Here is a 16,245-nt window from a genome sequence, read left to right on the forward strand (position 1 = left end):
TAATGTGTCTTCCTCTATTTTAGGGGTAGTGGGTATCAGATCCTCTTGTCAGGTGGTTTCATGTTGGGGTTAAATGACTGAGCAATTTGATCCTACTTTGTAGGGAAAGAAGCAATTATGTTGGGTTTTAAGAAAAACCAAACAGCAGGGACAAAGAAATTGGGAAATGTCATCTTTGCATTATATGAAGCTTTCAATCCACCTGCTCTATTTGGAAGTTAGGGAACACTAGGTACAGAATCTTTAAACTACCCTAATTTTTTTACCTGAAGGTCTATTTTTATCTTTTTTTTTTTTTAAAGCACTACACTCATCTTAATAGAAACAAGCCTACCCAGTACTGTTTAGTCATTCTATTGGTTTGGATTAAGGTGGTATTTCTAAATATTTTTAACTTGATTTTGGCAATTATTTAATAATATTCTGAGAACTGAAGTGATTTGTCCATATCAGTTCATCGAAATTGCTCATAAAGGAAGTCAGTACTATAGTCTGATATTTCAAAATTTCTTAAACACAATTTCTATGTTCTTAAACTTAGCGTTTCCTAAAGATTCTATTCTGATGCCTCACACTTCAGCTGTTTTTGAAAAACTAGTATTAAAATTTACAAAATGCAGAGTTGCATACACTTCATTTCTGACAGATTGGTTTATAAAGAAAAGCTTTGGTTTGAAAATATTAGCCTCGTGAAGCAAATATTTAAAGCCCATTTTAATGTATTTGACAAGAAACATCAGTGGTGAAATGTTAAAATCGATTTTCTACACCTCTCAAGTTTACAACTACATGCCGATGTTTGGAGACCTCACAAAACGAATTACTCTCACATTATCTGATCATCATTTTTCTTTTCACAAAACGTTTTCATAATTTTAAGATTTTGACACAGAATGTGGAGGCCTCAGCAAGGTTTATCTCAATATCTAGGCTTTGGATTATTTCTTGAGGTTTGCAAGTAAGAGGCAAATTTTCTTAGTACATTAGAGTGTTAGATAATAAATTCTCCTGTTTCGATACATTTGGTATTTTACTGCACTTACCAGATTGACACCTGAAAAGCGCCCACCATATTTAGGTTTACAGTGGGTCATTTATGAAAATAATTATTCTTATGAAGATCTCAACACCAGTGATGGCTGGGTTCCATCAATAACGGGAAGGAGAGGTGCTGTCTACAGTCACAAAATGGTCTAGTGCTAGCATTACTCCCATTTCTGTTTTTAGCTCTATGCTGATTCTGAAATCCGTATTTGTAAGCCTGATCTCTTCTGAGCTTCAGATTTAGTATGTTCAGCTGTGTAGTGTACTCAGTGGTAAGCATCCTTAAGGCAGCTCAACTCTGAATGTTCGAAGTGGGACTCATTATTTCTTCCTTTCCTTGGAAACCTGCTCTTCATCCTGTGTTTCATGACTCAGTGAAAATAAGTGGTACTACCACCCATCCCAGTCGTTGAAACTAGAAACTTAACCCATAACCTTGGAATGCACCCCCTTACTACTGATTCTGCTTCCTAAAAAGCTTTTCAATCGCACTACTTCATCTGCACTGTCCTAGTTCAAGCCATTATCTCTTGCCTAGCAAATGGCAATAGCTTTGTAATTGGGGGGTGGGGGGGTGGTGTGTGTGTGTACAAATATTTTCTTTACCATCCAGATGAGTTTTTTGATCTAGTCACCAAAGTGATCTAAGATAGATTTGACCATGTCACTCCCATGCTTAAAACCCTTCAGTGGTACATCATTGCTTTCAGGATTAAGTTTATATTCCTTAAAAAGACGCGCATATTGTAAGTGCTCCAGTTACCTTTTCGGCCTCATCTCACCACGTCCTCTCGCTATTTTCAATCCACGCTGCACTTATTTCCATTTTTCAAGGAATTTAATTACTCCTCTTCCTCTCCTGGGCCTTGGAACCTTTTAACAAGCTGTTCACTCCACCTAGAAGACTCTCCTTTATTTGGCCAAGTGCTCCTTAACCTCTAGTTCTCAACCTAAATAGCACTAACCCCAGCAATGCTTCCTTGATCTCCTCCATCTAGGTTAAGCAACTCTATCATGACTTTGCTTGTACTCTGTTTCCCTCGCATTCAACAAATACTTATTCTGCCAAACAGCAGACACTGGACCTGAAATACTGAACTAAACGGTGAGTGTCTATAATCTTATGCATTCTGTAATAGTCTACTGGGATACTGTTACGCATTTATTGTAAATTACCTGTTGCTCATATATTCCTTAGGCTGTAAATTCACTGAGAGTAAGCACTTTGGTTTGTTAGTCACTGTAAACTTACTAAAGAATCGTAAAGAGATTAAAATACCAAGATTGAGATGTAGTGCCTGAGTTTGTATCCTAGTTCAGTGACCCATTAGTTATGTGATCTTAGGCAAGTAATTTAATTTGTTTGCATCAATTTCCTCATTTCTAAAATGGAGGTGATAGTATTACCTACCTCATAGGGCTGTTGAGTTGATACATATAAAGGACTTAGAACAATGCCTGGAATATAGTAAATTAACAATAAAAGCAAACTATTATTGCCTATTTAGTAGGGTCTGAACAGGGATTAAATAATCATTTGAATTAAAGAGTGATGGAAATGATAGAAAAGTATGTAAAGAAACAGCTGTTTTAAGTGTTGACTGATTTCAAATTAAAGAATCTTTCTAAATCAAAGTTATAAGTTACAGCAGAAACAAAGTTTGCTTCCAATATATCTTCAGCATGAACAAATTGACAGCTTACTACTGTAGCTTTACTGTTTTTTGCTTGATTTATTTATTACTTAGCCTTGCATTAATATTAAAAACTTCAGAATGAAGAGTAATTATCTGTTATATAAACTTCAAAAGAGAAAGACTTAACTGAAGAAGATTTGGATCCATTTCCCTTCAAGTAAATCCAATTACCAAAAAAGACACTTCTCACAGCTCCCTGGCCTAATGAGTGTGGTGTGTAGTTAGGCTACGGTTTTCAGTATTTCTGAGTTCATAAACAGAAGTTTTGAAGAATTTTTTTTTTCAAGATTGACACCTCAGCTAACAACTGTTGCTATTCTTTTTTTTTTTCTCCCCAAGTCCCCCCAGTACATAGTTGTGTATTTTAGTTGTGGGTTCTTCTAGTTGTGGCATGTAGGACGCCACCTCAGCGTGGGCTGATGAGCGGCACCATGTCCACACCCAGGATCTGAACCAGTGAAACCCTGGGCCACTGAAGCAGAGCTTGCAAACTTAACCACTTGGCCATGGGGCCAGCCCCAAGAATTTTTTTTTTTCCTGCTTTATCTCCCCAAAGCCCCCTGTACATAGTTGTATATCTTAGCTGCAGATTCTTCTAGTTGTGGGTTGTGGGACGCCACCTCAGTGTGGCCTGACGAGCGGTGCCATGTCTGCGCCCAGGATCCGAACCCTGGGCCGCTGCAGCAGAGCGCACAAACTTAACCACTAGGCCACGGAGCGGCCCAAGAATCTTTTTTAATTAGTGTTTTAAAATGTTATAGAAATAAAAAAAGACTCACTGAAAAAATTCAAATAATGCAGAGATTTTACCAAAAAAAAAGTTTCACACCAACTTTCTAGGGTAAACAACTATTAACATTTTGACATGTATCATTCCAGACCTTTATTTGGGGTACCATTAATTGTATACATATATGTAGTTTTGTAAAGCAAAAAATATGATTTTGTTATAGACACTATTCTAAACCTTTATCACTGGAAAATGTATTATGAGTATCCTTCCTTATCAGCATATGTAGATTTATTGCTTTTTTTATGATACAGATTCCTTCTTAATTTTATCCATTCCCCTATTGCCAGTCCCTTAGGTCACTCCATTTTAAATTTGCTATTACACAGAATGCTGCAATAAACATTCATGTACTATGGCCTCCATTTTGCATTATATCTATAGATGAGGCCAATGGGATCTTTATATTCAGTTTTAGATGTCATAAAGCCTGACATTTTGAATTTGGAGATGAAATGTTTATTTGAGATGGAAAATTTGGGCAAACCATGACAATTCATGTCTCTGAAAGACTGTTTTGAGCTCTGGTTTTTATCTCTTTATTTCCCAGTAAGAATCCTTTGTGAAAACAGACTAAGAAGGCTGCTCACCACACAGCAGCCATACTGGTGGTCTTTCTGTGCTTCAAATGCCAAGCTCTTTCCCACCACAGACCTTTATTTAGCACTTAGGGTTCCTTTTTCCTGAAACAGTCTCCAGATATTCTCATGGCTAGCTTTTTCCATTCAGGCCTTAGCTCCCACCTCACTTTCTCTGGTAATCCTGTCTGGCCACTCAGTCTAATTGCTAAGGGAGCATGTGATTTGGGTGTTCTCATCTTGTCAAGAGTTATGGTCTTCATTGAGAAGTTGGAAGTTCTTTTGCTGTTATTTTCTGGTATGTATGCTTGGGAGGACATGTGCTTAAATTTAAAACAGAAGCATCATTTTGGTTAGTTAGAATCGAGAAAAAGTGGTTTCAGTTGCTTAAGACTGCCTATTGTCTTGGGCAGTGTTATACTATATGCTGAGATCTCTTCTCTCCGAGTCCAGCTGTTTAGTTAAATATATTTCATGGAACTTGATCTCTATCTCTACTATTTGTGCCTCTATGCCTGACAATTCAATGAAGGTATACACCATTTCCCTATTAATGCCTTCTTGGTCCCTGGCCCTCGTGTTAAGGAGCATGGTTTCCAATGTGATATTTTCTTTCAAAATACTTTTATTTAATGGAACTGGGACATTGTTGTTTACATTATCTTTAGTTTGGATATGTGGGCTCCTCCAGATCTGAAAGTTTCATTGTTTGATCTCTGGTGGTCACAGATGATGAAAGGATTGTTCTTCCTTTTCTTAATTGTTCTGTAAGATCAGTTCTATGATGTTCTCTCTTTTTATTCTAATTTTCATAGAAATAAGCATTGCTTTCCAGATTATAGTTTGCAGAAGATGTATTTCCATACTGAAGTTTTCTTGAATTAGGAACTCATGCCAGGTAATAGTCTTTTGCTGATTTTAAGGGATGTCTGAGAAAACCTGTGAACTGTCACTGATATCTAGAATTTCAGTATCTGCTTGGTAAAGTTGCAGTGGATTTTGAACAATTATTCAAAATTTAAAAGGCCTTGGGTTATTTCACCATATATCTTTTCATAATTTGTGATACCACTGAAGTGTATGATCCCATTGTCTAACCTTTACATGAAATGCATTCTACCTTCAGAGACAATGCAGACTCTGTCCTGAGACAGCTCTATTCTGAAGTTCTTGGCTGTTTCTCATGAGAATGACTTGTCTCATTTCCGGTGCACACAAGGTCCCAGAAAGAATGCTCAGCAGAACAAGCAACCCCTTGCAAGGGTAGTGTCACAACTCAGCCATTTTCAGATCTTTTTGAAGCTTCCTCAAATTTCTCTACTATCTCTGCTTCAAGTTCTTTTTCCTATAATAGCCTGTATCTTGACTTCTATTATTAGCAGGTGTATGGTCAATTAGCATATTTCAAAAAATTCTGTTCTTCCCTTGCCCAGGATGTTAGCAGTATCTATATTGTGCATCTCCTTTTGGAACAGCCAAAGGGGAAAGGTTAGATGTCTCTCTTTTATCTCCTTGCTGGATGAACAGCTAAATTCAGAGTACAAAGTAAATTATGGCACTAATTTGAGAGAAAACTGAAAACAATGCAGTTCAGTATTGATTTGGAAGATGTGGACTTCTACAATATATTATTGTTTTACTGGGTAAATGCTCCTTGCATACTTCCTATTCTCTGTTCTCACAAAATTTATTCACCTGGCCCCATCCTTTTTTCATCCATTGAGGAAACTCATATCCCCTTCCTATCTGTATTTACACTACCTTTTCATACTGTTTTACTGTACTTTTTAAAATGCATCTAGGAAAACACATTTCTAACCAGAAAAAATAACTTTTCATGGGTGTCCATACAACTGGGATACTTTTTTTGCTACATTTCCTGGATTTACTTCAGTTTCCTACATGTCCTCAATGTCCATCCTTCCTATTCACCTGAAGCCTGAGAGTGACATTCCCATGGAAATTCTTCTCTCCCACATTCTCTCCAGTCTTCTCTAAGATCTTTGTTTCCCTTTAATTCTCACAGGTACTGTGGTAGCTAGCCTCCAAGATGGCTCCCATTGATTCTTGCCTCCTGGTGTCAGTGTCCTTGTGTAGACCCCTCCTGCACTGAATAGGAATCTCCTGAGTAACCAATAAGATGTTGCAGAAATAATAATGAGTGACTTTCAAGGCTAGGTCATAAAAGGCATGTGGCTTCTGCCTTGCTATATCTTGCATCACTCACTCTGGGGGAAATCAATCACAATATCATGGGGACACTCCGGCAGCCCTACGGAGAGGTCCAAGTGGTGACGAATTGAGGCCTCCTGCCTACAGCCAGTAGAACTTGCCAGTCTTGTACGTGAGCCATCTTGGAATCATCCTCCAGCCCTATTCAAGCCCAACTGACGTCTTGACCGCAACCTCACAAGAGACCTCCAAGCCAGAAATATCTACCTAAGCCACTCCTGAATTCCTGACCCACAGAAACTGTGTGACATATAAATGCTTGTTGTTATTTTACATCACTTCATTTTGGGGTAATTTTTTGTGCAGCAATAGGTAACCAATACAGATTTTTGGTACCTAGAAGTGGGGTACTGCTATAAAAATCTAAAATCTGGCTTAGAAATCAGGTCTTCAGATTGAGAGAAACTACTTTGGAATTCTGGACCCACAGAAACTGTATGATAAAAATAAGCAGAGTTAAAGTGGAAGAGTAGATAGATGGAGAGCCTTCAACTCTTAAGTTCAAGGTCTGATATTTGATGTTGGTATCCATTGGAAGCATCTGTTTGTCTTTAAAAATTGAGATATAATTGACATAACATCAGTGGACACTTAGGTTGCTGCAATAAACGTGGGGGTGCTATGTGTTCTTGATCAGACAGACAAAGTAAAGAAAACAGTGCTTAAAGACTGGCAATATGTGTGTATCAGGAACTGTACCCCAAAGAGATCCAGTGTAGAGATAGCCTAATATGGCTGTTCATACAGCCAAAGTAGAAAAAACAGCAATGTAGCGCTTGCTCATTTATTTACATGGAAGATAAAAGATGTAAAATACTTTTTTTTTTAAATTGAGTTGATAGGTTACAATCTTGTGAAATTTCACTTGTACGTTAATGTCTGTCAGTCGTGTTGTAGGTGCACCACTTCACCCTTTGTGCCCACCCCCACCCCACCTTTCCCCTGGTAGCCACTAATCTGTTCTCTTTGTCCACATTTTTAAATTCCTCATATGCGTGGAGTCATACAGAGATTATCCTTCTCTAACTGGCTTATTTCACTTAACATAATTCCCTCAAGTTCCATCCATGTTATTGCAAATGGAATGATTTTGTTCTGTTTTGCAGAAAAGATGTAAAATACTTTTTAAATGATACTGAGGCAACTAACACCTTTACAGTAACTAACTTTAGTTACAGTTTTAGCTCTCCATAGTGAGATGGTAGTGCAAACAGAGTACATGGTATGTCACTGGACTTGGAACGTCTTGGACTTTCTTCTATTTATTACAGCTATGATAATGGGCTCCCTTAAGGAGTACACCTAATGGCCAAAACCACTTCTAAGTCACTGGGATGAATGTATAGTTGTCCATTTCATTTGGTATTCAATGTTTATTTGTAGACTTACTTTGATTCTTTAGGAGGCTGCAAAGGTGGATTTCTAATTTGTGTTAGATGTCTGTGTAAAGTCTACTTAATATATTATTTAAATAATTTCTGCTACCATTTAGTACTTAGTGCAGCAATACAGTGCTAACCCAATCCCGTGAACATAGCCAGCACTCAATAACTATTCTATGTATGTTTTTCATGGTTTAAATGCATGTTCAACCAAAAATAAGATTATCTCTATCACTCTTTAAAGTGGCTAATACAAGTGTAGTTACTACTACACAGTACAAATTTTTGAAATATTTTGATAGGAAAACTAAAATCTCCAAGTCCAATTCCTGAGATGATTACTAATTTGGTTTCTCCAAAACATAGAAGTGAACTTAATGAAAAAGCAGTTGATATATTACACTATCCTGCATCTTGGTGTGTTTGTAAAAACTCAGTTTGTGTTTTTAAAAAGTAAACAATGAACCAGATATACATCAATTGACAATCAGTGGTTATTAAAATACTGAATGCACTCTAGATAACTTTGATAGGGCCTCTACCATAAGTATTAAAATATGCTTTTTTTCTCTGACTTTACTGAGAGTTATATCAAAACATTAAAAAAAAATCCCTAAAATATGACATGAAGGATTTAACAATCCCTTTCTAGTTTGAAATGGCAGATTGTTCTCACATATCTCTTTTCTCTATCAAAAATCCTGCCAAGATAACAGTAACTCCCAAGGATAAAGCAAATAGGAGATAACAGTGAATGAGAGATGTCAACCCACTTTGAGAAGGCCAAAGCAGATGAAGAAATGATACTTCACAGATCAGAGAAAGTTACATGCTATGGAGTACACCAAAGAGAGATGAACTCACTTGATAAAGAACCTGTGAGAGGCTCAATGTTTGCAGAAGTTTCCAAGGAAGGGGGAAGGTGTGGGGCTGGAAACATGGGATTCATTAAAGTCTGTGTTCCGAGCTGTTGGATGTCCAGGATCCCTATCCTACCATGGGAAGCCAGATGACTCTTCTTCCTTATCCCACAGACGGAAACTTTATTTTCTGGGTAAAGTGAACCAAAGAAGGCTCAAACTCAGAGAAAGCAGACGCAGATGAAGGTTGGGTTGTACAGCATCAAACAAGGGAATTATGTGGTAGTCTGTATCCTTTACTGCAGGAATGTCACCCCCTTCCCCCATCATCAGTATCGAAGGCATACATCTCCCCTCACAGACATCCACACACACAGCCAAAATTGGAAGATTATTCTCTGAGAAACCATGTGGTTCCAGAGAAAAGAAATCCAAAAACTGACACCTGGGCATTCTCCACAGAAACGGCCAGGTCACTCTACTACAGTGAAGTCTACCTGTTGACAGACTCCACCTATTCACCATCTGCTTTTCAGAGCCTCACTTTTAACTATTAATTGACAGCCAAAGATAATCAGACAAGGAAAGCTTTCTAAACGAAGGAGAGAATCATTTCAGCATACTTTCTGCCCCTCCCCCATTTTGTTTTTTTACCCCCGAAGTGAAATACCAAGTAGGCCTTAGAATGTATGTACCCTTTAAGAGAATTCGTTCCGAGGCTGGGATTATGAGCATCTGGAGGGAAACGTGCCCTGATAGCAGTTCCCTCACTAATGTCCAAGACCGCATCTTGCCTTGAAAGCTAGGTTTGTTGTCAATTCTTTCCCCAACTGCTGCTGCTGCATAAAGCTCTATGGCTCCTCAACAAGACCTTCCAAACTGAGCATGTGTACAGCGCGGGAGCCACACGGCTTTTTCTATCGTTTCTTAGCGATATATAAATATCCGTTTTCCGAGCCTGTTGTAAAATGCCGTGTACCTACTTCTAGAAATGATGACTCTGTGTCCCACCACCTCCCAGGGCTCCAGCCTCGGCTTCTTGCTCATGTTGTCACGTAATAGTCTTTCTCCAGCTCCTCAGGCCCGGAGCAGTGGATCTGCCCGCCTCGCTCGGGCCTCCCGCGAGTCCCCAGGCGAGAGGAGAACAGGACCAAGGGCGGCGCTGCGGGGCCCGCACCTTTGCAGAGCCGCCATTCCTGTCCCAGAGACGGTTAAGAGTTTTTGGATCAAAAGCAGCCACCATTGTCATGCAAAAGCCCCCAAGTAGTTTGTTTGTCTTCCCTATTTTAAACCTCTGTTTCTGTAGATTGACCTTTGACTCCAGGGTCTTTCAAGTGGGAGCATCTCCCGTTTTGTTTTTGCCTAGTAAGAAACGGCGCAGGTCGGGGGTCGGGCCGAGTAAGAAAGTATTTCTTTCCCCGCCGGGTGAATAGCGGCGCCTAGAGTCTCTGGCCATAATTGCAAGAATTTATCGAATAGCTTTCAATGGCTGTATTATAATTCATTAAAAGTGTTTATATAGTCCGCGGGCGCTAGGATCGCGGGGCCGGGCCGGGCGGGCGGCGGCCGCGGGGCGCTGCGGGGCAGGCGCGAGGCCGGGGCCGGGGGTTATTTCAGCGTGCGAGGAGGGCCGCCCGCGGCCCGGCGTGGGGTTAAGCGGCTTCTCCCTCCGGGGAGAGAGCCGAGAGCAGGCGGCCGCCCGCCCTCAGCTCCAGAAAGTTGCCTTCCACCGAGACGAGCCGACGAGTGGGCGAACATGAAGTCCAGTCCTGCCATCCAAGCCGCCATCGACCTCACAGCGGGGGCCATAGGGGGCACAGCGTGTGTCCTGACCGGGCAGCCCTTCGACACCCTGAAAGTGAAGATGCAGACGTTTCCCGCCCTGTACAAGGGCCTCACCGACTGCTGCCTCAAGACCTACTCCCAAGTGGGCTTGCGGGGCTTCTACAAGGGGACTGGTCCAGCGCTCATTGCCTATGTCGCCCAGAACTCGGTCCTCTTCATGTGCTACGGCTTCTGCCAACAGTTTGTGAGGAAAGTGGTTGGACTGGACAAGCAGGCAAAACTGAGTGATCTGCAGACTGCAACCGCCGGTTCCTTCGCCTCTGCGTTTGCTGCGCTCGCCCTGTGCCCCACTGAGCTTGTGAAGTGCCGGCTACAGACCATGCACGAAATGGAGATGTCAGGGAAGATAGCAAAAAGCCATAATACAGTTTGGTCCGTCGTGAAGAGCATCCTTAGAAAGGATGGCCCCTTGGGCTTCTACCACGGACTCTCGAGCACTCTAATTCAAGAAATACCGGGCTATTTCTTCTTCTTCGGTGGCTATGAACTGAGCCGATCGTTTTTTGCCTCAGGGAGATCGAAAGATGAACTAGGCCCTGTCCCTTTGATGTTAAGTGGTGGAATTGCTGGAATTTGCCTTTGGGGTGTCATATACCCAGTGGACTGTATCAAATCCAGAATTCAGGTTCTTTCCATATCTGGAAAACAGGCAGGATTTATCGGAACTCTTCTAAGTGTTGTGAAAAATGAAGGAATAGCAGCCTTATATTCTGGACTGAAAGCTACTATGATTCGAGCGTTCCCTGCCAATGGGGCACTATTTTTGGCTTATGAATACAGCAGGAAGATGATGATGGGCCAGTTTGAAGCATACTGAAGTGTCTTCATGAAGCTAGATTCAAGTACATGTCTTTGAGGACTATAGTTTATCTCAGGGTTTCATGGAGTACTGGACCAAAGTGGAATTATTTTTTACTTCATGGGAATTTTGTTTTTGTCTTCCCTTCTTCTACCCTAAATCTTAAACTTTATAGAAGAACCTCTATTTCATATTATAGAATTTCTGCCCATAATTGTATTGACATAGAAAAGTTGCTGCTCTTGTGTTTGGTGGGACATACAGAGTGAGCAGATAGCTCAATGTACCTAATCTGAAAGGCTAAATATAGTTATATCATGGCTTTTGCATAAACCTGTACTTATACATGCAGTTTGGTTGGTTATGTGTTGTGAGTGAAACACAGTTTGGTTCCATGTTTAATCTCAGGTCACCAGAAAAACTGAGTTAACCATGTTTCATGAAGAGGCTTACAAATGATTGCTTAACCCATTCAAGATGTAGGGTCTCTAAAACTCTGCCTAACGTGTGCAATGCACTAGGCAATTAAAGTTTTTTAAAAGTTTTTGTATGGTGCTTGAAAACCAAAATACTCACCTAGATTTTTAAGAGGAGAATTTACCTGCATACTCGTTGTGGCTTTCACATTCTTGAGTCTAAGTTTCAAAGTAGGCATCCTGGATTTTCCCAACATGCTCTGCTGTTAAAATGGTGCCATTCATTTTCAAAATGGGATCATATTCCGCAGTCTTCATTAGGTATGGCCTAGAGCATCAGACCTTTGGGAAGCAGCATGGCCTTCATCTGTACCAACTTCCCTTCTTCTCCTCTCCCAAAGAGCTTCCCTCCCCCGGGCTTTGGGTGGAGGAAGCGGCTGAGGGGAGGGAGCTGTGCTGCTATGCTTTGATGCAGACCCATGTCGCTGACAACAGTTCTTAGCTTCCAGTCTTCCAAGGAGTTCTGTTGGTCCAATTAGGGGTTGTTGATCCACTTTGGATCATTCACTGTCCTCTCTGCCTCACCAGTCAGAAACCCTTCCAGGGAACAGAAAGTGCCAAAGCCAAGAAAGCTTTTGTTTCCTGTTTGGTGATCAAACTGTGACAGTACTCATGGATGAAGTCCTTTCCTCTCAGGCAGAACTAGACAGAACTTAGTGCTTGCACTCCACAGTGAGTAATGTTAGGGCCGACCCATCTTGAAGTTTACCTTGGGGTCCATAACCCCTTGCCATGCTTTTACAGTATTGGAACTTTCTAAATTTTGTACTGGCCATCAGTGAATTTCAATGATGACTGTATATGGGGTGTGACTTTATAAAGCAATGAAACATAAGAAAAGCAATTTTATTAAATTATACCATATGTATGTATATATGAACTGCCAAAAAAAAACAAAAACCCCAAAACCAAAGTACATCTGATCCCCACAGACTTGGTGATGCGCACCATATGGCCTATGGTATAAGAGGGTCATTCTTGTCACTACTAAAGTAAGCCTCACTATTTCTTGCTGCTCCAAGACCAGCAGAGTCTCTCTCAATAAGAAGTGTTCTTAAGCAGCCTGTAAAGCTGAAAGCAAGCAGGGTACCAGGCTTAAGAACAGTCCACACCGCATGTGTCTATTGCTGTCCGCAGAACGTAAATCTAGTGTGGAATCTCTAGTTTTCTGCTATCTGTGAAGCCTCTGTGGTAACTCTAGCCATCGCGCCAGAAACATAGGTCAGGGAAACAAGATGTTGACAAGTGGGGGCAGCAGACATTTGGGGAGGGGATGTTCAGTGTCCCCTGACCAGTGTGTTCCAGAGCAATGGCTGGTCTTCCATTTGCTTTTTCTTTAAAAGAAAACCATTTTCCTACTTTTAAGTTATTTATACATTTAAGTTATATATCCCATACTTAAATGGTCTGTAGCTACTTAGTGGGGCTTCATCCCAGCAGGCCTGGATTACAGCAGAAGAGAGATGAGGACTGGCTTCCAGCAGGAAGAGCACCACTTCAGAGTCCATGGGCCCCCTGCCCAGCCCCTATGAGCTCATCTCATATAGTCCTGTTGTCAGCAGACATTTTCACAAGTTGTCCATTAAAGGTTTAACTAAATATCTGTAATAGAAATAGTTTGAGGCAGGTAAGAGTGAGCAGACATGAGAAATGGCAACCTAACTCAAGAGAATTTTTTCCACTCTGTTTGCTTACTTCATGGTTCAATATTTGGGTACAATTTGTACCATTTCAGATCTGTACTCCAGACAAAAATACAATAACTTGAAATATTGTGTTTAAAGAAATTTGAGTGTTGTATCATTAAATTATTTACCTAAATAAAAATATTGATTTAACTCACACCATTTACAATGTGCTGTATTGAGCTCTGGGTATTCACACATTAATGATACTTGATTTCTGTTCTCAAGGATCTGATGGTCTAGATGTTTGTTTTACAGTTGGAAGGGTGGTATTCTAGAATAAAATTTAGAACAAAAAAGTAGAATCCAAATTATGTATGTGCGTGTGTGTGTATATAAAATCAGTGATGGGATCTTTGAATTTAAGAAGCTCTCTCCCTTAATTATGTTTTTGTCTTTGTATTGTGGTTTCTTTGTATTCTTTAAATTAATGCCATGGTATTATTATTTTTTCTCCCCTCAGTTTACTGAGATATAATTGACAAATAACATTGTGTAAATTTAAGGTGTACAGTGTGATAATTTGATATACGTATATATTGTTAAATGATTACAATAAGGTGAGTTAACATATCCATCCCCTCACAGAGTTACCATTTATTTATTTTGCTTGTGAGATAGTATTTATATCTATGATTTAAATTGGTCAAGTCCATTTTTCTGATTCTTAGTTTTATTTTAAACTTCACTTCCACATAACATAATTTATCCCTCAACTTTGAAAAATCTTTTCTAATATTTATTACATCCTTTGGCCTATGGTCAGGGCCAGATGTTCTGCATGCTACAGTGATACTGTAGCTAGAAATTCATTCTTAGTCCTAGCTTTCATGGGGATACCAAGCTGTTGCAGTTGCTGGGTACACGTGACATCTCAGAAGGATCATATCCAGCACTGGAGTATCAAACCTGCCCATTTTCTTGAATTGAACAAAGAAAATGTCCCCATGTTGCTGAAGGTGGAAGAAAAGTAGGTTCTTTTTCTTCTGGCCCAGAGCTCTAAGGAGAGGTGATAATTATTTCCAGGAAGTTGTTATGTACATAAAAGAGTCACAGGAGATTTTTGCTCAAGGTCAGAAAATGCCCCTCTGTCTAGAGCCTACATGTCCAATTTGAGCACAGTCTGAGCTTTGAGTTCCCTGTTTTAAAAGTCCGGAATTCTCTAGTTCTCTGATCTCTCCGGATTCACGTGGAATGGCCCAGAAGTCTTCTCTGAGAGCCTTTTTGGAAGGTAAATTATTTCAGTTTTGGAACTATCGTCCAAGTCTGACCAGCCTTGTGAACTGCACCTCCACAGTGTTCTCAGCTCCCTTCTAATGCCAGCGCTTAAATACTGGTTCCTTGTCAATAATGTTTAAAAGGCAGACTAGGATCTTCCGATTTGCTGACCTCATCAGGATTGGTGGTGGCCATCAGTACTGATGCTTTGTTCACTGCACCGGGCTTAATGGCTTTTTCAAAATCAGTTCAGGGGCCGGCCCTGTGGCCCAGCGGTTAAATTCCCATGTTCTGCTTCTCAGCGGCCCCGCGGTTTGTGACCTGCATCCGGGCTGCGGACATGGCACCGCTTTGCCCGCCATGCTGTGGCAGGCGTCCCACATATAAAGTAGAGGAAGATGGGCACGGATGTTAGCTCAGGGCCAGCCTTCCTCAGCAAAAAAGAGGAGGACTGGCAGTAGTTAGCTCAGGGCTAATCTTCCTCAAAAAAACCCCAGTTCAGAACATTCGGTACTACTGGCTTTAGTCTGCACCTTGAGACGAAAAATTTCCCTCGTAGGTAAGTAGTTTTGCAGAAAATTGATGTCTCAACAATCCTGCACATTCTGTGGGTGAAAAAAAATTCCCTAGAAAGGGTATTATTTCCTGCAGATAATTGTCTATATAGTGAGTATTTCTACTCTAGCCTAAAGAAGTTTCACTGGGTCTTCCTCAGCAACCTGGACGCTTAGCAGACATTAGGGCATCTTTCCACTTAGGTTCTTTGCTCGTTTATTTACATACAAACGGCTCTTTTGTGCTTTCGGAGGAAAGGCTCCGTTCTGCCTTTGGAGAAGTGGCGGACGGACTCCTCTGGCCAGCGCTCAGGGTTCCAGATCTAGGTCCCTGGAGATATTGTTCACAAAAAGCCTTTCCCGTCCCCTCGGCACTAGACAGGAGAATCTTCTCGGACTCCAGCGCCCGTTGGGTCACGAAGAGGCAGCAGAGCAAGGGTGGTCTTCGGTTCCGAGTCTGGAGGCTGCCGCGGCGCCATTACGGTCTTCCGTAAAGGATCACGAGATTCTAGCACGCTGTTGTTTATGTTCCCGTTCTCTGCCTCTCCACTTTGCTTTGCCGTCTGGAGTCATGGCTGATGCGTGTCGATGAGAGCCTTGCTCTACCTCCAAGCGTTGTTCCTGCGCGTTGATTCTGTTCTACGGCTGCAGCCGAACTAGGCGGTAAGTCTCCTGGGTTTCAGGGCTTTGGCTCTTGGAGAGAAGGTCTAAAGGCTTGGTCGAGGTTAAACATTTTTGGCAAGAATATCGCATTGGTGATTCTGTGGGCTTTTATTCTATCACATAGCTGGCGGGGGGGGGGGGGGGCCAGTTTGTTTTGTTTTTTTAAAAAAATCCCGTTGGACCTCAGGTTCACAGAATTGAATTATGATAAACCATACTTGACCTGCTTTATTTCCCTATCCGATATCATCTGCCTGTATATCTGTATGTGTATTTATCTATCTCAATAGTAGTAAGAATCCATGAATACAGCATCTCCCCCAAATGCTAGGGCGTTGGTAATAGTCTCTGTCAAACCGTATATATGGTCCCTCATAATCCTCCCCACCTCCACCAGGTGAAGATAATCATCATCCTGAATC

General features: G+C 41.0%; 1 protein-coding gene across 1 annotated transcript; it reads left to right on the forward strand.

Annotated features, from left to right (window-relative positions):
* The first annotated feature begins 10,300 nt into the window (after positions 1–10,300).
* Positions 10,301–15,723, forward strand: LOC124242391 (mitochondrial ornithine transporter 2). The gene has a single exon (XM_046667375.1). The coding sequence runs from the start codon at positions 10,340–10,342 to the stop codon at positions 11,243–11,245; it is 906 nt and encodes a 301-aa protein (XP_046523331.1). The 5' UTR covers positions 10,301–10,339; the 3' UTR covers positions 11,246–15,723.
* The last annotated feature ends 522 nt before the right edge of the window (positions 15,724–16,245 follow it).

This window comes from Equus quagga, chromosome 7 (assembly GCF_021613505.1).
Source record: "Equus quagga isolate Etosha38 chromosome 7, UCLA_HA_Equagga_1.0, whole genome shotgun sequence".
NCBI classification, from domain to species: Eukaryota; Metazoa; Chordata; class Mammalia; order Perissodactyla; family Equidae; genus Equus; species Equus quagga.

Coding starts and splice junctions, on each gene's coding strand:
- LOC124242391 (XM_046667375.1), top strand. CDS start 10,340: ATGAAGTCCAGTCCTGCCATCCAAGCCGCCATCGACCTCACAGCGGGG.